Source organism: Plectropomus leopardus, chromosome 16 (genome assembly GCF_026936395.1).
Source record: "Plectropomus leopardus strain MGB_pleo_1.0 chromosome 16, ASM2693639v1, whole genome shotgun sequence".
Lineage (NCBI taxonomy): Eukaryota > Metazoa > Chordata > Actinopteri > Perciformes > Serranidae > Plectropomus > Plectropomus leopardus.
The window spans coordinates 13,247,987-13,271,116 of NC_142191.1; the positions used below are offsets into that span (position 1 = coordinate 13,247,987).

The 23,130-nt window shown below is 40.5% G+C and overlaps 1 protein-coding gene and 1 long non-coding RNA gene across 5 annotated transcripts in view; one reads left to right on the forward strand and one right to left on the reverse strand.

Annotated features, from left to right (window-relative positions):
- wasf1 (WASP family member 1) overlaps positions 1–23,130 on the reverse strand; it is an 85,441-nt gene continuing 62,311 nt past the window's right edge. Inside the window, exons 7-12 of one of the 4 annotated variants that reach the window (XM_042503790.2) lie at positions 16,720–16,803; positions 11,115–11,171; positions 9,293–9,456; positions 5,167–5,346; positions 2,459–3,027; positions 1–1,715 (exon numbers count right to left, since the gene is read on the reverse strand). In XM_042503790.2, coding sequence (XP_042359724.1) covers positions 1,558–1,715; positions 2,459–3,027; positions 5,167–5,346; positions 9,293–9,456; positions 11,115–11,171; positions 16,720–16,803 — 1,212 coding nt within the window. In that variant the 3' untranslated portion in view covers positions 1–1,557. The remainder of the gene's footprint in view (positions 1,716–2,458; positions 3,028–5,166; positions 5,347–9,292; positions 9,457–11,114; positions 11,172–16,719; positions 16,804–23,130) is intronic. The other 3 variants (XM_042503793.2, XM_042503791.2, XM_042503792.2) reach the window with 3 other exon arrangements.
- LOC148186847 (uncharacterized) overlaps positions 5,354–23,130 on the forward strand; it is a 72,924-nt gene continuing 55,147 nt past the window's right edge. The window contains exon 1 of the long non-coding RNA XR_015779055.1: positions 5,354–8,233. This is a non-coding gene — a long non-coding RNA (uncharacterized LOC148186847). The remainder of the gene's footprint in view (positions 8,234–23,130) is intronic.

Sequence of the window (23,130 nt, forward strand, 5' to 3'; positions counted from 1 at the left end):
TGAAACATAACATTAGATTTTTATTAATTCAAGCAAACTGTTACAGTCAACAGTTACATAAGTTACATGGTATACAGTATTGATCTAATCTTTTTCTTTTTTTTATACCAGGGTTTCTGTCCCCCCGTCCCTTTTCCCCCCCAAACATAGAAACAGCAAATCCATACAAGCGCAGGCAAGTAAGTAGTAACAGCACAATACATTCATCAACTCAACGATACGTTTTGTACGAACAATAAGGCAAGTAGAAGAAAGAACGAACGAACAAACGGAAAAGGATGGCAGACATTTTCTCTGAAATGAGCCAAAACAAGGCATCCTTCTCTTTCAGGCCTGAGGCAGTATCACATAAAATGTATTCTTTTGAATGACGTTTGCTGCTGTAGAACCAAACGAGGTAAGGCGTCTCGTTAGCGGGCAGGTACACAGTAAAGGGGGATCTGAGGGAAGAGCTGCCTTCAGTGGTGTTGCGTGGTTTGTACCTGGTGTCGGTCAGACTCTCATCATCACCACGGGTACCTCCTCAAAATTCAAAGTTTTTCTCGGCACACTGAATATGCATCAGGGACAATGAGAGAGGCAGGAAATCTGATGTACATCTACAACATCTCATCGCTTCCAGTGTCCATTTCTATGGCAAAGAGATAAAGGATGGGCGCTCACTAAAAACCAGCGGCTCAGAGTTTATCTTTGACATTAATTTCAACATGAGCATAGATGGCTCCACAGAGCCTGGACAGACAAAAAGCTCAATCTCTTGGCAGACATTTCCCTGGGGTCAGAGTTAGATGTAAGTGGATGGATATGCAGACGCGTGGCCAAAGCAGCCATATGTTTCCCCTTCTTCATTTTCAACCATACAGCAATCATCACATCACATACCAACACAATCTTCTGCTTGTTCTAAGTGGTAAAGTCAGTCCTGATGACGAGAGAAAACAAAAAGACTGGTGTCCAAACTGAGCGACTTGTTCAAAGTCAGTATTGGCAACTACTGACCGGTTAAAACTGCAAATGTTTCAGCAGAAAAAAGTAAGTAAAAGACGATAAAATAAAACAGCATTCATTCAATGCCATGTTAAGCCACCAGGTGGCGAAACAGTGCTGGAGAAAACAAAAGATAAATGCAACATGCCTTCATTTTTTCCTTTTCTGTTTTCTTTTTTTGTTTTGTTTTGTTTTTACATCGACGTACAGATAGGAAACAAAAACAAGTGGTTCTTCAAAAAAAGTTATTTTCATGTATAACAATAGTAAACAATGGGGGGATTTCAGCACAAGAAATCCAGAAGAAACAAGGTCGCGCGGTAGTGCAGAAAAAGAATGAATGCAAAAACTTTTCTTGGAACACTAGAGAGACAGACGAGGGCGACGTGGAGATTCTCTGCCCTGAACACAAACCACAACGAGACAGAGATAAAAAAGCTGGACAGAGGAAAAGGTGAGCAACAACGTTGTTTTGCTTCTTTCCAGAGTAGAAAGGGCTCTGATGGCGAGGTGTGAAGTGCAGGGTTCGAGGGGGGCACCTGAACACATTTGTCCTCTGCCTGATCGCCATCACTCCATCCAGTCTCCTTCGTCAAACTCGGACTCGTCCTCGGAGTCAGAGTACTCCACAGCGATGCGGCGTGACAGGATGGTGGCCACGTCATTGCCGACGCGCTCGTGCTTAGCCTCTTGCTCTCGCTGCTCCTCCACTTTCCGCAGCTGTATGCCTGGAAGACGCAGAAACAGGAGGAGAGAAACATTAGTTCATCATGTCATGTGAGGTTTTCAAACTGCTTATTTTGTCTGAGCAGCAGATGCAAAGATGTGCATTATACAATGAAATTAGCAAATATTCAAATTTAACAAGCTGGAGCAAGTGAATTTTTGGCATCATTTCTTAAAATCCACTTTTATTTTCTGATAATCCAGTGTTTTTTCAGATTATCAGTTCATTAACCAAATGAGTTATTGACACATTTCCAGCATTTATTTTATAGATCACATGTATTTCTTAAAGGAATACGTCCCCACCAAATGATCACTTGTATATCAACTACGTGTTACATTGAATTTGTTACGAAAACCTGACTTTTTCTTGCATGCCTCCACGTTTAACGAAGAATCCAAAAACTGAGACAATTTTCTGATTTGAGGTAAAAGAGGAACATGTTTAACAACTGATACTATATTAAAGCATCTGTTTACAAACTCTCACAGAACTCATGCAGTATAATCCAAGTCTGACTTTTCCAGTCCAGTGCTCAGTACTTCCCAAACAGACAGCTCTTACCAATGGGGAACTGAACAGCGAGTGAAATTTATCCATGCTCTCTTCAAAGCCAGACTTCATTGACAAAAACGGCAATTCCGCCTCACTCAACACAGGAGCTGCTGGTCTACCACCTCGAATGTATTCAGAAGGAGCGCTGCAGGAGAAGTTTTCAAACATTTCTGGTAAAACAAGACCCACCTTTTCGGATAGCTTCCAACAGGACACTGCGTGCATCGCTGATGGGTGGCAGATTGGCTGGATGGTGCCTCTTGCTCCCCACATCGTGGAGGGTGTGGGGCGGCGGGGAGGCCATGGCTCCTGCTGAGGGGAAAGCCGGCACAGGTGGCGGGCCTGATAGACAGGGCGAGGAGCTCCGCGCTCCGGGGAGGGGCAGAGGAGGTGGTGGCGGGGGAGGAGGCAGGATGCTGCCGTCCGACTGGGTCCCAGAGCCTGTGGGCTGGCCCCTGTCCAGGACCTGCTGGAGACGGGCAGGGGAGGAGTGGAGAGGAGGTGCCACGGGTGGAGGGGCCGGGTGCAGAACGCCCGGAGCGATCTGGAGAGGAGCAGGGGGAGGCGGGATGGCTGGGGCCTGCTGCTGGACTGGTAGAGGAGGGATGGGAGGAGGAGGGGTGCCCCGCAGGCCTGTGGAGGGTAACGGGGGAGGTGGTGGGGGAAGAGGGGGAGGCGGTGGAGGAGGAGTGTTGGAGTTGAGGCCTGCTGTCCGTGCTGGAGACTGAGGTCTGCTGTCGGAGAAACCCGAACTGGAACTGGAAGGAAGAGGAGAGAAAAAGAAGGAAAAGGGGATCAGAGTGCTGAAAAGTGAGACAAAAAGTTCAAAGGTCTGTTTAGGGGAATTTTATTGTGTTTAGCAGTGAGGGTTGCAGATTGCAACCAGATTGGATTATGTCAAAACCCTTTCAAAATGACTCATTTAACTATCAGGATCTGGTCCGTTTTGTTTAACAACATTTAGAAAGTAAGGAAGAACAGCACACTAGTAACACACAAGTAAGAGGAGCACTAAACCGGAAGTAGAAGGCTCACCCGGCTTAAGTCTCTCTGATCATCTGGAAAATTTCTTTCGGTGAAGATAGAGCTTTTTTGGCTTCATGCGCCACGAAGCAGCTATCATTGGAATAAACAGGGTACTGCCTATCCAGGTCTTTTTATACATCCATGGCAGACTTGGATCTGGTACCTATGGTACCTTTCACACCAGGAGCACATTTCTCTTCACTGGTCAGCAGCTTTTCTCCTTCTCTGCTTCTTTCTAATCACATGGAAAGCTCTCTCCATGTCTCTCCATCCCTACTTGTTTGTTTGTGTGTGTCTGTGAGTGTGTGTGTGTGAGCATTTCTGTGGGCCTGTCTGTCTTTAGACACAACTGACAAGCATCATGGAAGCACTGGATTCATATTTTATCATTCATTTTGTTCATAATAGAGTATTTAGTGTGTTTTCCTGCCAGATTTGCTTTCAGCTCATGGAAAAAATAGACCAGACACTGACAGTATGGCTGCAGATTGTCAGCTTGCTGCAGAGACTACGCATCCAGTGTAAACGTCTGACTGCTCAACACGGGCACCGAAAGCAAGTTGCCAGTGCTCCATGGAAAGTCAACGCGCCATTCCAAATCCAGTGTGAAGCCAGTGTAAGTCTGGTAAAAAAACCCCACAACAATTCTTATTTTCAGGGAAACAACATAAAACAGTGCATCTGCTGCTGCACACCTTAGAGTCCATGTTTACAAAGACAGACACTGGTGTGAGTAATTCTACATACAGTGGCTTTCTGAAATTGCAGTGTTGTCAGGGAGGTTTGAATTGGAGATGTGGGGGGTCCTTAACTCTACTTGCCAAAGAATTTCTAGGAGCGCATCTAGGCATGACTGTACCATGTACACTGAAGACTAAATGTTATCAGTATTGGCCATTAGCTGCTGCTGAAGCTGCGTGGGTGGATCATGCTACTATAGGACATGACAACACAAAGACTGAGCCACAATCACTTTTCTTCCTATGGAGAAAATTGCTGCAGACAAAAATCACAACAGGATAGAGAAGGGGGAGGAAAATAATGTGTTACATTTCCTCCAAGTGCTGCATTAAATGTGGGGAGGGGGTAAACGGAGAAGATTGGATACAGAGGAGGATAATAGCAACTTAAAAGAGGAAGAAAGAGCACAACACCAGAACCAAAGGTCAGAAAAAGACTGAAAAGTAATAAAAACAGACGAAGATTAGGATGGAAAGAGCAAAAGGCAAAGATAGCTGCAAGGACTTCTGAAAAAAAATAAAAAATAAAAAATAAAAAATCAATCAACTATTTCTCTGGTGCTGCAGCCACAACCTTAATCATTCCCTCTGATCTCTCCATCCCTTCAAACTGTGACATATGCGGCAAAAGTGCGCAGCAGAAAAACAACCTGTAATGCACTCAGTGGCCTTAACACTATTGATCCTGCCCTTCTCTGAGCATTTTCCCTTTTTCTTCAGCTTTGGACCACAAAATCTCCATCTATGCGTCCATCGCTGTGTTTTTCTGTTCAGCTCTAACAGGGTGAAAAATCCTCGTCCTCTCGAACAGAATAAAAAAGTAATGAAACGCCACTCACTAGACCAACTGATCCATAGGAGAAAAAACAAACAAACCACAGAGACGGGGATGGGATTGCAATTTTCTGTGTGTGCTTTGGAATCCGACACAAGGTGAAAATACAAATGATTTTTCGCACTTAAATCTGCTTGGCTGAGATGAGCAGGATTAACTTTTTTTCACACAGGAAAGTCACTTCCAGGCGAGAAAATGTGTGTGAGCGCTTAATACTGTTTGTAATTGCAATGCAAAGCCCTAAAGTACTACTAAAGGGACATAAAACTGATGCAATGTCTTTTCTGCTGTCCCACCTGATCACAGAGGGTGGCTTGATCTCTCCCAGTGGGTGCATGAGAGGTGGAGGCGGTGGAGGGTCGTGGGGCCGTGAATACATTCTGTCTCCGGTGCGGTTCAGCAACTCGTTCATCTGGCTGTAGGGCAGCGCCGCCAGCGAGAAGGGCCCATCCAAATGTTCCATGTACAAGGGAGCCCTGAGCAGAGAGATATGTTGTCCTTAACTCACAGTTTGTTTGGTGTCTCTTTGAACTTCCCTCACTCACAAATGAATATTTTCTTCTGTCAGAACTTCGATGTAGTGAACTATACTTGTGGTTGGACCTTAAAAATGTTTTCCTCTTTCGTATTCTGTATATCACTGATTGCCAGCTCAGGGGTCCTGACCCCCACTAGGGGTCGCCAAAGCTTCACAGGGGTATAAGAAACTTTTTTTAAATGATACAGCAAGCCTTTATCTCAGCATGTCATTCATACATGTGAGGAAAACTATATAAAACTGTTATTTTTAAAGTTTAGATTATTTAAGATTTGAACTCTTTATAAAAAAAATATTGCAGGATGAGGGCACGGTGAAGACCTGAATACAAGATTTGTTCACAGAGCCTGCCTAACAGTCTTGAGAAAGTACTTCATAACTTTGAAGCACATTAAACAAAAGCTGAAGCTGCGCTGCCTATTTTCTTGTGCGTATAATTATGTGTATTTAAAAACCCAGCAGCAGAAGATTTGAGAGCTTATAAAGAAATACAGAATGACAGAGTCTGCAATTTAAAGCTTAAAAACAGTAAAAGAACCTTAAAGTCTATTCAAAAAGGTACTGATTTAGTAGAACACAATTACAGATCATCTTTCTGTCTCTTGGTCCACTTTTATTTATTTTTATTTATCAGAAAAAAATGCAAACTTGCCTCAGCTACAAAAGTGAATCAGACAATGCTACTTCAGTACTGCTGGGCTGTTTTCATGGTCAGACACTGTGGCTATTTGGTCATAACATCAAGTATAATGCACTCAGTCATCTATAGGCTGACACTGCGGTCTGCTTTCTCGTTAAATTCATGAGCTGCGAAATTACAAAAAAACCCCCACCAATTTGCCTGAAATATTTTCTTATTAATCACGCTGACTGGCAGGGAAATCATTGAATACGAGTAGCATTGGAGCTTTGAGGCACGATAAACGCAACCACAGCTGTGAGGAACCTTAATTGTTGCTGTCTAAGCTCAAGTATAAATTGCAAGAACTTGCTCTCTGTAGAGTGGGCACAATTTATATGTGATTACGCCCCGCTGACAAATAAGTGTTTTTCAATCAGTATTTTTGATGCTTGTTGATATTTTAAAACTGAAGTTATACCTGCTGTGTTTCCATTGTTCCCATGAGTGCAGGGGTGGAAGTAATTTACATTTACTTTCATTACTGTATAAAAGTTGTTTCTTGTAGTCTTGTACATTAAAAAATATGTATTTCCAATTTCACTTAAGTAGCCTACTTTTTATCACAAGAAGGATATGGCTCTGGAGAAGGGCTCGGTATTTATAAGTATTGTATCTCAAATGAGGCTATACAACTCAAAATGTTAAGTAGAATATACCCGCCAGAATATACGCTAATTGCCATATTGCTAACTTAAAACTTCCTGTTCCTTTTGTAAACAAAGTGCTGAAATGATTTACATTCTATTTTTGAATATGTAATATCAAAAGGATTTTGGACAGATACAGAACTGCACATCTTAAAGAAAACCTCTATTTCAGATTTTTGCCTCTGAATCTTCTGATTGAAATATACTTCTTAAAAGATTCTGTCTGCTGTACCCCTGCTTATTATTATCATTATTATTATTACTATTCCTACAACAGCTATTATTACTACTACAACTATTACTTATTTATTTGTTAAAAATCTATTGTAACTGTATTTTCATCTATTTGTCTGTTGTTTTTTTCTTTTCATACAAGCTTTTATCATTCATACATGCTGTCTTTGACATAAGCTATATGTAAATAAATATGCTACATACTCAAATAAATAAATAATCACTTCTGGGTAAATGATCGTCAGCTTTTCTCTTTGTATTTTTTTTTTGTTTAATTATATTTTATTGCGGAGATAAGCCACATCGGCAAACGTGTTCATTTCTGTTGTCATTTTCAGCCACTAACTATCTAATATAAAGATATCCTACCGTTTTTTTCAACGGGGTTTGGTGGCTTTGAGACAACAGCTTTAATTCCCTGTCCGTAAAAAGGATGTCTAACGGCAAGGTTAAGTGATGAAAATATTCTAAATATAGTGTACATTTAAACTGATTTATTTTTTTTTAGTCCTCCCTTTTTTAGGTGGCTAAAAACTAACCACTTCAGGTAAAGTTTGCTTATTTTATGTACGGAAGTTGTTCCTCAGTCTATTATCCGCGTCAGTTACAGCGTAAAAACAAATGAAAGTGTCATGATAAACTGTGTGAGAAAGTAACACAAATAAAGATCAGCAGAGAGGAGGCGTGTTTGCGGCCGCACGAGAACAGAGCAGGTGAACCCGTCAGCTGGCACTCCGGAAATGATACGTCATACATGTTTGCGGTAGGAAACGGGGCGCGATAGTAGGTAGTGCAAAAAACAACAACAATGCAATCAGTTTAAAGCTCACATGAGATGTCATTATAATTAGCACTGTTGCACCTCAGCACAGCAAAGAACAAAGTTGCATATATGTTGATGAAGGCAGCACCTGGCAGGTAGATGAGTTTCACACTCACAGCGTTTGTCAGCTGTTCAGATGAGGCACGCGGGGTCTGGCTAGCATGCCAAGTGCTAAAATACTCATGCATCTACTTCTGCCTTCCCTGAGGAACTTCTACCTTTAAAAAGGTGTGTGAGGCCTTTTTTTAATCCCTGAAGTGACTGCAGAGCCTCATTCAGCTCAAAACTTTAAGGAGCACAGTGGGAGCAGAGAACTGAGTGGATGGTTATACTGGGACAGAAAGGCCATGTTGACTGGTTCATACTGTGCTTTGGGAATGAACCAGCAGAGGAGTTAAACCTGGAGCAGATCCAAGATTCACAGGATGCCTTCACACAGGTGAGTACAACATTCATTTAGCTCACTTGCCAGATGAGAATGTCAAAAAACTTTTCCCAGCAATATAGGATTGCATTTGTGCTTCTGCAGTGTATACAAACTGTGCCGTTTCTCTTTTACTGAGATTTGTGTTTGTGTGACATTGCACTGGTGATGCTTGATTCTACTGATTGAGGCTATTCAATGGTTGTATCTTAATATTGCTTAGTACACCCGCTGTGGTGTCCATGGCTCTTGTTATTTGTTGTTGCTCATTATGTTTTAATTGTCTGAGTTTTGTTTCTTTTCTATATTTATAATTGATAACCAGCTGTATGCTGGTGCTGGTGCTGACATTGTGCTGTCTATAGAAATGTTTTTTTTTCCTCTTGTTTTGGACATAAGGACTCTTGTTGCTGGTGTTGTTCCACTTGTGTATAACACATTTCATGCAATTTATTTTGTATTGTACACATTTTCTTTAATTTACAATTGTATCATATATCATTTTACCACTCCCACATACTTTTTACTTTTACCTCAGTACATTTTTAGAACTTTCACTTGAGTAAAATGCCTTTTAATTATCAGTATTTTTACTTGAGTACAATATTCTAGTGATTTTTTCCACCTCTGCCAGGATGTATGTGCACATTATTCCCATCATTTCACACATAAAACCTGCTCTCCTAGATTTGGAAATTGTAATGGCATGCCTACATAACAGACGTAGCATAATACACATATTTTCATATTTCTGAAACTTTATGTACTAGCTTTATAGAGTCTAAGGTAGCATATTGCACTTTTTTTTATACTTTTTACACACTTAATACACTTCACATACTTAATTACTTTCTTATTTTCTATTTTTAAAATTTGACATACCAGTGTTAAACATTTTTATATTGTGTACTTCTTAATTCCACTTTCTCATAATTCTCTGTGGTTTACATTTTGGCAACTGAAATTAATCACAAGTTTTTCTGATTCTGATAAGTTTAGACAGAAATGTTTGTCTCTGAGAATTTTGGCCTACCTCCAAGTAGTTTCCAATTCTGCAAAGCCACCGTCACATACCTGTTGTCGTGGTAACCTGCAGATCCGTTGGCCTCTCTGTGTTTGTCGTCGGGGATGTCCTGGGCGAGCTCTGCGCCCAGTGCCAGCTTCTGCCACTCCTTTTTACGGTCGTGTGGCGCCCGGGGTATCTTCTCCGGCTCCTGTGGACGGTCTATCGCCTTCAGCTTTGGGAGGGAGGGTGATGGGGAGGAGGGGAGGCAGTATGGTGATGACGATGATGATGGTGTGGGAAGAAACGGTTAGAGGGAAGAAGGGGGTGTTGGAGATGGCGGAGATGGTGTGTGGATGGAGGAAAGGAGGCGAGAGGGAGAGAGAGAGAGAGAGAGAACATAACAGATTAGCTGTGAAATTAATTGAGTTTGTCATCTTATAAGGTGAAATACACAGTAACTGCGCGTTAAACACTATAACAACAGGCAAAGGTGACAGATTTATAAATAAGAAGAGAAACTTGAGTGACAGGAGCATTTTATGATACACAAACAGAATAAATAAATTCTAAACATGAGTCTATGTTGCCCCCTCTGGATATGTACACCCTTTTCTGATGCTAAATGCTGCTAAATCATCTTTGTTTAAAGGGATAGGTCAGTTTTTTTTTTTAAAAAGTGGGGTTGCATGGAGTACTTATCCATAGTCAGTGTATTACATAGAGTAGATGTCAGTCAACACGCTCTCAGTTTTGAGAATCATGGAAGCTAAGCAATTACTGCTGTAGAGGAGTCGGCAACAAAATGGATTTTAGCCACCTTAAAAAAGTCCCACTTTGAAACGTCAATATCAGTTTAAGTGTATGCTACATTGAGAGTATTTTTTTTTAATTAAGCCGTTATATTGCTCTCTTTAAAGCCAGACTCCATTCAGAAAACAGTGATTTATCATTGCTGAACACAGGAGCTGCTGGCCTTCTGCTGCCTCAATCAAATATTTTGTTTGTTATTCTGTGACTTTGACGTCTAAGGCTTAGTTCAGATTCACCAAAGTCACACAATAACACAAACTAACTAACTGATGGAGGCAGTGGTTGACCAGCAGCTCTCGTGTTCTCAGCATTTAAAATGACTGTTTTTGTCAGTGGTATCTGGTGGCTTTGACGAGAGCGTAGATGGAGACCTGGAGCCAGTGACGGCTTTTCTTTTGGAACGGGCTGTCTGACAGAAATGTAAAGCTGTGAAAACACCCTCAATAATACTCTTAATAATATGTGGCTAAAAAAAGTTTTGTTGCTAACACCATTTACAGCTATATGTAACTTATATTCGGTGTCAAATTCCCGCCTTATTCTCCAAACTGGAGGCATACTTACAGTCATACCACACTCACTATGGATAGATACTCCATACAACCCCACTTCAAACAATCTGAGCTATACCTTTAACTGCAAATGTGCCACATTATTATCCAAATACCATCACCTTCCTCTTAAACAGTTCACCTTCAGTTTACATAGTGGCTACTTATTCATCTTTATCTATGTGATGAGGACTTTCCGAACAGACAGTATACTGAATTAGCTCTCTGATGAGACAAATCACACAGAAAACACTGTCATGCAAGCTTGAGAACAGGGAGTGCTCATTGACTGATTTGGACCAAAATAAAGCAAATATTTGAATGAAGCGCGGGCCTGATTGAGCACTAATGAAGTTACAATTTAATCTCTGTTTTCTATAACTCTGGTCTATCTGCATTCAGCACTCCCTGCCAATACTTTGGCATGACTGACTGTCAACACACTCACACTGTCGTAAAGAAACTGAGCAGCGAGCTGCTGTAGCAGAAATCACACACAGTGTAAATAAATCGCTGTATTTTCACATACCTGCCCTGGAAGGTCTAAGTACCTATAGACCTGATCATACATGCGGGGGTCCTGCAACTATAAGAACAAAAACAAAAACCACAAGAGAAGCACCGGGGGTCAGGGGAGGTGGGTAAAAAAAAATCAACACGGCACAGGATTGAGCACAACACGGCTGCACACAGTCAACAGGGACAAAAACAGAGTGGGTGGTGAGAGAAGGTGGGACAAAAGGGGAAAGAGGGGGAAAGAAAAGTGCTGTTAAACAGAAAATGACAACACATGGCACAGCTCGGGGGACGTCACAATGCAGGCAGGACGCAGCTGCACACACAGGCCAGTCCACACACACACACACACACACACACACACACACACACACACACACACACACACACACACAGAGAGAAAGGAGACTGAGGTAGAAAGAGAGAGATCTGACTGGAAAGGGAGGACAAAATACAAAGGTGTGTTTCTACATGAGAGGAACCAACTTTAAAACCTACAACAACAGCTCACGCTGAAGAATGACATGCAAAACAAAAACAAACACACACATGCTCGACCCAAAATAATAAATAAGAGGTTAAAGCACGACAAGACTAAAATAAAGGAGGGAGCATTTCACAGTTCAACTAAATACTTATGTGAATGAGTCATTTAAGTCACCATGAGCCACTTTATGCATTCATATTAAAAATAATATACAATCCTGAAATAAACAATTCAATTAAACACAGTTTCTACCTTTTCCGGTGAGTATTTTTTGGCAAAAATCTAGTGTTGCTATATATTATATTTATTTCTTATTGTCAACAAATCCCATGAACAGACTAAAACCAGAAATGTGTGGGCAATAAGGCTACACAATATGCAAAAAAAAAACCCAAAACAAACTAAAAATATTATTTTGACAGATATTGCGATTGTGATATGAGTCATTATTTAGTGTGTAGTGTGAATGTGAATTTTTGCGTTTCATCAAATCAACTCATCAACTTCCTGTTTCTGTTTCAATATAAAAGCTCTCTGACAACATTTCTGTTGACAGAATCCCTTCAGTTGTTGACCCAAGGCATTTTACTGTGAAACATTTGCAGGACCATGTTCTTGTTGATGTAGTAGCTTGTACAGCTTCACAAATGAGTGGATATGTGCTTTCAATTGTGGAAATATAGTAGTTATAACAGTAGGCAACTCTGCAGCAGCGCTGCAACAACACTTTATTTTTCAGAGTATTTAAAATCACACTCTTAATATCCTATAATCACACTCTCTATTTCTTAATATCCTGGTATACTGTAATACCTTGATATCGTAAATGCCTAAATTGAATCCCTACGGCGTTGAGTCTCGCCAAACCTGCACATGTGTATGGAAAAACACTAGGATAACAACTGGATCAATGGTTGGTTTTAGTCGTCTCATGGGATTTGTTGACAAGAGAAAATGTACAGAACGCCACCAGACGCTTCCTTTAAGTATAGATCAGTATAAAATCAGGTGGTAAGCAAGCTGTAGTACAGTAGACATTCTACAAACTGCCCTTACACAAACACATAACATTTTCCGACCCTTTCTAAGTAATTAAACAATTATTGCAATCCTACTTCTTGTAGCAGAAACATCACAGTTTGTTTGCAAATGTACATATTTGTGTGAATGTTAAAGTGTGTTACTTCCTTGACAAATGTTTCAAAGCAAAGTACAAAAAAAGCCTTTCCTGGAACTCTGCATTAAGCCACTGCTAATCGATTTTTTTTATGTCACTTAGATCCTGCAGGGTGACGTAACCTGCTTATTCAATAACTGTGTGCATGTGTGCGTGTGTTTGTGTATGCTGGTCTTCAAGTTGAACATGCTGGCTTGACAGGCGGCTGATTCAACACAACTTGGGGTTGTGGAAAGCATCTCCTCTGCTTTGGCTAAACGATGTTGATTTTGCCCGTCCACTGCTGTGGCCGGGCCGCTGAGAGCGAGCATGGGCATAAATCCTAATGGTAATGCACATTGATTAGGTTCTGATTCATCATGGCCCATTACCCTTGATGAGGCACCGACTGAGGGGAAGCCTCTGCGCTCAAACACACACACACACACACACACACACACACACACACACACACACACACACACACACACACACACACACACACACACACACACACACACACACACACACACACACACACACACTTTCTGACATACCGACCATCCGCCTCCTTCTCTGCTCCAGCACATTTATATATCTGGACTGACAAACTGAATATCATTTATTCCAAACATGAAACAGCAACACACCCTGACAACACTGCCTGCTTAGGCTGAAGGAGCTGCATAAGAAGGTCAAATACTTTAACTTATCATCCTCCGCCATTTTCCAAACTGTGCAGAGCCTTGAACACTCTGCTGCAATTTCTGCAAGATTAGCCTTAGTCTGACTAACCTCTGACTCCTGGAAAGGTCTGCAGTTATCGTTTCTTGGCAAAATTTTCAGAAGCATTAGAGAGCACAATTGCAAAAAAAAAAAAAAAAGTGGACATATTGCAATACTGCTTTGTTGACTGTTATTGGGTTTTGGTTTGATATTTCACTGACTATGTTTACATGCACATTTATATTCCTCTTCTATCTGAATATGACACTATTCTTAATTTAATATGGGTCATGGGTCATATTCCGTTTTGAATTGCCTTTTTTTTTAAATGAAGTATTTTCTAATTAAGACACAGGGTATTATTTAAGTTTTAGGAGCATTCTTTGGACCTGTACTTGGAGTATGCATCTCAATTGAGGTTTTACTGCATTTTGTGACACACAGTCTCTTGCCTTTTATTTTCTGCTCGTAGCCCTTTTCCACCAAATTAGCTCTGGTTCTTCAGCTGGTTATGTTCTTGATTCTTGGAATCTGTTTTTTGGTTCCAGCTGAGAACAAACTTTTCGTGTTCTGAACGTAGACTTCAGACAAAGTCTAGTATTCCTGCACAGTGGTATTGAAACTTTTAGTTGAGTAAAATATATCTTAGTTCTTCTTCCACAACTGGTAGGAAATATTGTCTTTTTCTGAATAAAGGGAACAACTGCGATATTTTGTGCATGAAAACATGGCCATTAATGTGTGGCACAAAGGACAGGTGGTAGACAGCTAAAAGGTCAACGCATAACACATAATGCCACCAGACAACTATCTGTCCAACAGTGTGACGGGTTTAATGCAGCAGTATGGATGTCAAACCGGCAGAGTAAACAAGGGTGTGAGGTACACTGTGTTGGTGTGAGAGAAAATGAGGAACAGTGTATTTCTTTGTGTGTGTGTGTGTGTGTGTGTGTACATGTACGATTTTGACACAGCTGTTATAAATGTGGCTAATTTCAGAGGGCTGTGTGCCTCAGCCGGGTCGTCATCCTTCATCTGAATGGACTGGTGCTGGCAGAGAAAGTGTCGCTGTGTAAGCACTGCGAGTGTGTATGACTGTGTGTAATGCAGCAGTTATAGATTTATGTTATGTACAGAATGTCTTCTCACTGTGCACATATTCGTTCTCTCTAGTACATGCATTTTGTGTGTGTGTGTGTGTGTGTGTGTGTGTGTATCTCTGTGTTTGTGTGAATGTTCAGTGTGACACACTCAGCAGAACTGCAGCCATGTAACAGAGTAAATAACCCCACAGGGAGGCCCGCAGAGGCACAGAGCCCCTGGACCACCCTGCTGCAGACAATAACACAAACCCCTCATACTATACACACATTACTGTTGATCTATTGGATTTAGGTTGTACAGACTTGTACAGTAATTATCTGAGGCTCCCGATTTCACTGATGAATGTTATAAAATAATCAGCGTGATTTTATACCTATGGCAAAGACGTCTCTGCTCAAACATGTGTTAAAAAGTGTTAGTTTAACCACTATATCATTTCCAGCGAAGCAGACAAGTCACCCAAAGAGGACTCCCAATCCAAAGAAATGTCCGGTTAATTCAAATCCATGATCACATGGCACGTCAGTGTAGTCTTGCTGTTAGTCAAATGTGTGCTCCATGGCTGTGTCCCAATTCCCACATTTTCATGGTATCTTTCTAACATGCAAAATGTCACAGGTGCAGACTGGTGCTGCGAATGATAGTTTAAGGCATTTAACTGTCACTGATGTTATTTGACATTTAAAAAATGATCAACCATTTTATTTCAGATTTAGCTGAGACTAGACATACACAAATAAATGAGTGTATAGATAATTAAACAAATCATAAACAGAGATGATTTAAAGAGGTTGTATGCAATATTAAGAACATTTGAATCGGCAGCAGCTAATGGTGCTAACTCCATAAGCAGTGTGTCAAAAGGGCTACATTACTGGTGTTAACTAGGGCAGCTGGAGGGTGAACAATGTGCTTATGTATTGCCACTGTTATATATAATGTAACTGCCATATGAGTTAGTCAGCAGGATACACACATGCACTTACATGCACGTAGTAGCAGGTAGTAGCAGCAGACAGCAGCTAACCTGAAGAAGTAGAACAGGAGCCTAAAATGTCTGCAAATTGGTGAGACAACAAGATTCGGGAGCTTTTTACCCTCCGAGCAGAGGCCGAGGTCAGTCACAGAGATGGCAAATAATTGTTACTGCAATGTTACTGTTACTGTTTAGAAAGGGTTGCCTGATGTATATGTTATGTCACGCTTGAGGCCAATGCTGTTGTGTTAAATGTCTCGCCTGGTCAACATGAGGTCGACATGATGCCACCGCTGTTTTGTCCTGTTAACAAAACAAAAACATAAAACAACCAAAAAAAATGGCGAAATAATGGGTCTTTATTGCAGCCCTATCTCAGAATCTCTTTCTAAAAACGGCTTCAGGTTACAACATAGACAGGAGCGACTATTCTCTGCTCTGGACACTAAACTCCACTAAATCTTGACACAGCAAAATGTGGTTTGCTCTTATATTAATGCTCTGAATGTTGCATACAGAACCTTTAAAGCAGCTGACTTCTGCATTTTTTTTACACTTCAGTGACAGTCAGTGTATTAACTTGCAGTTTGCAGTATACTGTATATTGGCCACAACTGCATGTATAACACTCGTCTCCACTACAACTGAATAACGATACAGGTAATGAGAGCTTCAAAGGAGGTCTGTTTACCTATAGTTGGATTTGCATCTACTGTAATGCTGCTTTCATGTCAAGATGTGAACACTTGCAATTTGTAAACATGAAAATTGCCTCAATCCCATATGATGTGAACACGACATAAAGCCAGCTACTACGTTTAAAACTCAGTAACCTCTGTAACTGAGCAAAAATGCCCCGATGAAGGAGTCGGACATCTAATCAAATTCGGAAGGCTTGGATAAAAACTACTAAATTTAGAGAGAGAGTCCTACAATCCCCCTCTTTTTTTTGGAGGATTGCTGAAAAGACTCTTTTCCCTAGAGTAGAAGTGGGATGCAGTCAGGGCAGGTAAATACTGGAGGCTTGTTAGTTGTTAGGAGGGGAGGTGGGGAGCTTACTTGTCCACAGCAAACCAGAGGGAGAGTGGATAAAGGGGTGAGAGTGAGGGAGGGCTGCAGGCTGCCGTGTGGGGAGCAGATGCTCAGGTGGAGGAGGGAGAAGCTCTTACCTCTGGGGGACTGAGGAAGGGAGGAGGGGTTTCAGAAAGGACTCTTATGAAGCCATTGGGGCACACAAGATAAGGCATTTCCAGCTGCACAGAGTTAGACAGAGTTAGACCAGGATTCAGAAAAGAGAAGGTGAAGCAAAGGTTGAGAGCAGACAGAGGAAGAGAGAGCCTAAAGCAGTATTTCTACATTTCTTTTCTACCATAGCACATTTCTGGGGCGGTAACATGATCCTATTAATCACTGAAACATTGCAAAGTATAACACACATGTTCAGTCTTCATGTGGCTTAAAATAGCTGACACTATCACAGACTGGAAGTGTGAAATTTGTTTTAATTAACGTGAAATGGTAACTGGTAAAAGCACAGAGCTTTTGGTTCTTCTCCATTTATTCTTTTAATGCAAGTCAGTCTTCTAGTGGAAAGAGGAGAAATGCTGTACATGCACTGTCTACAAAGGCACACTTGATATAAACCACTCTATCATCAATATCAAATGCATATTTTCCTCAATCAAAGCTCACAGCGAATTTAATATACTTTGACAGCACTGCATGCCCTGTAGACCAATCAACTGAATTGTTGATCATCCATAACCTGAAAATTCAGTGTGTAAGCTGTGAACGTGAACTAGTTAATTATTATCTGTATGAACTGAACTTGCATAGCGCTTGCTCTTGCTAGCTCATAAAAAAACGTCTGGCACGTTGCGCCACCAAAATCTAGGCTGACAGCAATCCGGTTTGCAGTCGCCACTTTTTCACAGCTGTCCCTCAGAACAAAGCATCCACATGGTGCAAGCCCTTTGGCATGTGTGCAGCAACGACTGCAAAGTCCAGACAGAGCATGCCCTCTGTGCATGATTTAAACTTCATGTGATCTTGCTCAGAATTGTTTAGTGTAGGAGAATACACCAAAAGTTAATGAAGTGAATACATTTCTCTGCTAACATGCAAATCGCGGCTTTAATGAGGTTGTTTGCATGTAACCAAAATCATGTTAAGCGTATTTCTAAATCCCCATGGGCAAAAATGTGCTGTTTAAGCACAAAGTAATCTGCTGTTAAAATCAGAATGCTTTTTCCTGGTCAGAAACCATCATTTGGGCTGCTAAATGCTGTAACTAGAATTGTGGACTAGGGCAGGCTGAAAGATCAATATTCTGTTGCAGGAATACACTGATATTTGAAAACATGAGTTTCAGCACAAAGATGTGCTCAGTACGCTGTGTTTCAATGATGGTTGGGCCACAGTTGTGAAAGCATCCTAATGAATCAGTCTACGGTTCTCACTGCTGAGGGCAAGTAGGATTAAAGACATTTTAATGCCATTTGGAATCGAATTTAAGACCAATTTTACAGTAGCCAATTTTTAAGGGAAAAAAAGATCAATCGCCATCAATTACGTAAAGTTAGGGAATTAATTTTTTTTAATAACTATTTAAATATGAAACATGACATTTTGGTTATGTTAATGTAAGAGATATTTGGTAAATTATTATTTTTAAAGTTACACATTATTTTGAGCTTTTTGAAATGCAGTCTCAAAAAAAGACTCTTTAAGGATCTGCGGGAATCCTGTCAATCAATTTCTTTATTCATTTCTATGTTCTACAGCAACAAAGAATCTGCACATGCAGCTTCAATACTCCAGAACAGAATAGTCTGGATGGAAGATATTATTTTGTTGTGTGCTGGAGTTCAAAGGACATTTTTGGTAATATTTGCTCCTAACCCAAATATCCTTAAAGAATCCCCCAGAGGTGCCCAGTGACTCAATAAAAAAAGAAAAAAGAAAAAACAGTCTTCTGTGTGTGTGTGTGTGGATGTGTGTGTGTGTGTGTGTGTGTGTGTGTGTGTGTGTGTGTGTGGACAGTAAGAGGAATGTGCTTGTAGCTGCTGTGGCCCGTAGCAGGGCGCTGTTCAGGGTGTCGGTCTCGGTCCATCTCTGTGTGCCACCGCTCAGAGCACGCTGTCTCAAGTGTCTTGAATGGACCTGAGCAGTTGCCATGGCAACCGTGGTGCGTGAGTGAGGCGGGTGGCAGTGGCAGGATTGGGAGATTTTTTTTCTACAAGGGGGTTAGACAACTACTTAACGTTGGAAATTTCTATCATGTATCTTGTGCTACATCCTCCCAAACTGAAGCATAGAACTAAATATACAGAACGATGTCAATGCAGACTCTGCCTCTGATTGGCTCTTACTCATCGCCTTCATTTGTAAGGTTTAGGTCCCTGAGACACCCAGCCGATGGTCAGTCAGTACTCAATTTTGGGCCAGCAGGGAGCATCTGTTGCCCTAATTTTTGCAGTTTCTCCAACACCGTTAGTGATAGTCGGCTTTTGTTGGCTGTTTTTTGGGCTGATACAGCATGTTGAATCCTTGTTGGAGACAGTAGAGCCTGTCAGTGAATGAAATCAGTCTGTTTGGCTGTTCAGCTAAGTGCATGAGAGGACACTCTGAATTCAGAAAAGCACACAAACGGCTAAAATCAGGAGGGCATGAGATCAAAACAAACACGTTAGTGAAGACTCTGTTTTTAGCCGTTGAGCTCTTTAGCAGAAATAGTTAATTATTCTTTTTGTTATTGTTATCTGGGGTATTGTAAATATCCCTTATTCTTTGAACGTGGGTTGAGTTATAAGTGTGCTAACTGGCCAACTGTCTTGAATCATGTTAGTCTGTATTTGTCATTCAAAACGGGTAACCGGAAGGCCATCAGCACCTGCTGGTATGGGGGCCTTTAAGTTTAGGATGAAAACATCAGGGTAAGACAAGGTAGGAAGGTCCAGTGGCTGATTAGTGATGTGCTTCTGTTTGGTTATGAGTATGTAGTGCATTTTTGTGGAAATGTTCCCTTCAAAGAGATGCACATTTGTTTTCGGGATAACCGTCTGACTTTTTTCAGATTACTGGGACTTTGAAATGTAATCTTTCGTAAAACCTGCATGGCACCATCAGACTTTGGTCCTTGTCAGATTGAAACATATTTTTATTAATAAAATGTTCAAATTATGAGTGTCGGACAATGTGCAGCATCACTCTAAAACATTAACCCTGGTGGTGAGTTTCTGAAGTACATGTCTCTTAAACTGTTGTACAAGTATGCAAAACGGACATCTTTTATCGCTCAAATGTCTAGGGCTGCCCCTTGAAAGTCGGAGGCTTGGATCATCAGTCGGAGACCCTCAGTCGACTGAGACTGCTTCAAGTCGAGCAGTGGGTTTTTTTTTCGGTGCAGTGTACTTCTGGGGATGTTTTGATCCCCAAATTTTGCTGCAGAGTGAGTGCTCTTCACTTTCACGCTACTCTTTGCAGATGCCAAAATGCAGGCAGTGGCACAAAGGGGAGAGAGACTGCAGTGTAAGGTGAAGGAGTGGTGTATTTGTGGTTCACAGCAAGTTAATAGGATGCAGTCTCAGGTTTTTGTTGGTATCTAGTGTCTGCAAGAAATGTTGCACATTTATGATCTGTCATTAGCTCCGTTAGCTTGTTTACTATATGACGTGAATGCTGCTGTCACAGTAATCGCCCTCTGAACGGCAATCTATAAAACTCAATATGGAAAACAAAATGAATGGTTGAATATTTGTATTGAACAGAAAAATCTGAATCGACTGGCATAATTCTGAGTCAGGTGCAGCCCTAGAAATGACTCAAGTTTTCATCATCACATTCTGGTGGAAATTCTGGTTTCATCAGATAGCAAATTTAATTCCCTGTAGTCATTTGACTCTTTGGCATTTGCAAAATTAATCAGGGTCAGCCACCTGTGACAATGTGGGAAAAACTTTTTATACCTAGCTCGACAATCAATCAAGCTGTCTCATTAACTTGCAACAAAAGACGCCCACTTTTGATGAAGACTGGCAGCATCTTTTTTTTGTGACTAGAACAAATCCAAAATCTATTTCCCCTCAAGTGGGCAAGTATACGAAATAGAAAAAAAAACAGGCTGAAATTTAAATGTCAATATATTCCATTATGATGATAAGGCATTGCAGCTGGCTCTGAGTACTGTTATGAGACAAAAGTGAGGGAAGCAGAGCCAGAGGGGCTTCTCCACGGGGATCCAGTCGCTGGAGACAAACCTCGATGTAGTGTGGACTCAAAGACTGATCTCAAAGAGAGGCAGCGACGCTTTCTCCTCAGGACTTTCCTCTCGCTCTCTCTGTCTCCATGCGACTAGCTCAGCAGACAGTTACTGCTAATCCACTGAGGGTGCGGCTAACACAGGAGCTAATGAGATTAGGACACTGTAGGCTTCTTTTCCTGTCTCTCTGCCGTGTGCTGCTTTCCATTTATCACTGGCTGCTAATCTGTGTGTGCCTGTGTGTGCAAACGTGGTTTTAGACCAACTATTGGTGATGTGGCTCAGTGAGAAAATGACTGGTGATTGAATAAGATGAAGTAGGGATGAGGCAATTTAATCGTCATAACAGTGATCTCTTTTCTGTGATGAATGATACAACACTTTATATTAGGAGAGGTTGATCTTTCAAATACTCAGGTTCCCGCGGAGCCTTAAAAACTTAAATTAAATTCATTAATGAAAAAATAAAACCTTAATTAGTATTAAAAGATATTATACAATATTTTTCTGACACTGCATTGTGAAAACCATTTTTTTTGTAAAATGTATTTTTTTTTTTACAGAATTTAAAGTTTCACAGATCAGGAAAAAGGAACCAACAACACTTGTATACATTTACAACATCTTTTCAAATCGAAAATGAACTTGCCTTTTCAAGGCAAACCAAATGGATACTTTAATAACATAATATGTTCATTGTTTTTCACAATCAACAGTAGAGAAAGTTTTACATTTTTTTCAGCATTTGAAGTACATTAACTTTCTAACTTGACCAAAAAGAAAACATATATCGTTTTATGTTGAAGTAAATATTAAAGCAAAATTGTCTCTAATAAGTAAATGGTGTCAGTTCATGTTTTTTTTTATCTTCAAATTTGGTTATTGTGGAATTGGTCTTAAATTTGACTTTGAGTGGTATTAAAAAGTCTTAAATCAAAACTGCCTTAAGCTGTAGGAACCCTAAACAGTATTATGAAAATAGGCATTTCACATCGATACACTTGCACTGTTAAAACTGTTTATCAGTCCATTGTGAATGCCCTCTTCCACACTTCACTCAGCAAGTCATTCGATCTGGTCCTTCGACACTCTGCTAAAATATTTGATTTGCTGTCTCTCCTCTGTGGTGTAAGAAGAAACTCTGACCTGAACCCATGAACTGTGTCTCTCTGTACACCAGCTGAAATCAATTACTGTTGCTACTCACTGGAAGGCATCCAAACCCCCCTTTTTCCTGCTTCAGTGGATTCAAAGGTTTGATGTACAGTATCTAAGAAAAACACACACACAAAGCTAGAGTTCCCTTGAGAAAAGCTCCTGATCTCTATTTATTAAAAACATGTCAGGAGCTCTTTATCTGAATTTTTTCTTTTTATCCGAACATGCCATATTCATTGTTATTTAACAAATTTTAAACAAAACTGCAAAAATCCTCCCACCTTAACAAACCTGGATGCACTATCCCCTGATTCAATCCTGACAATAGCCAAAACTATGCCGAATTCAACCTATTTTAACTAGCTAAAATTGCATAATTAAAGTGTCATCTTGTCCACGTGTCATATTGGCAGAAAAGTTCATTTCAGGTGGATGCAGATGTTTCATTTTTAAGCCGTTATCTGCCAATACCAATGACATGCATTCTAAGAATTTGGTAAAGGTATCCAAGGGTAACTGTTTTTCTGTACTTAGATCTTTCTTTAATAACAAAAAAAAATGTACGTGGTGCAATCAGCAAGTCCTTCTGCCCCTATGCTTACATGCCTCCTCTGCCCTATGGACACATGGAGATAAGACTCTTTTGACAAAACTATCTATTATAAGTATGTAATTTAAAAAATACAATCACAAACAAAAGTGATACTAAGCTATTTCTTAAACAAAATAAGCCTACTCGGCTTCAGGATGCTATCATCTCCTCTCTGAACCCAGAGCTCTCAGCAGGGTGTGCCTTTAGGTACCAAAATTTGGCACTGGTTGACTTAATGTGAATTGATACTTGTTAGTACTGGTGTAATTAGGTTGGTACCCTTTAAAGTACTGAGATGCTGAATGTCCTCTTTCTTACATTTTAAACTTCTATTGAGGTTTTAAAATGAAACGAAGGTTGTCTTTTCTCATATTTTATGGTGTCATAACTCCATTTAAATAAAGTAATTCATCGTGCAAGTCTTTTTTTAAACCAATAATCAACTAAATTTATTGAATACAAGTACAGTAATTTGTAGTTTATTTATTTATTTATTCACATTTATTCATTCATTGGACGCTCTCTGTCCACACTGAATCCGTTAGATATATCATGCACTTTTGTTACATC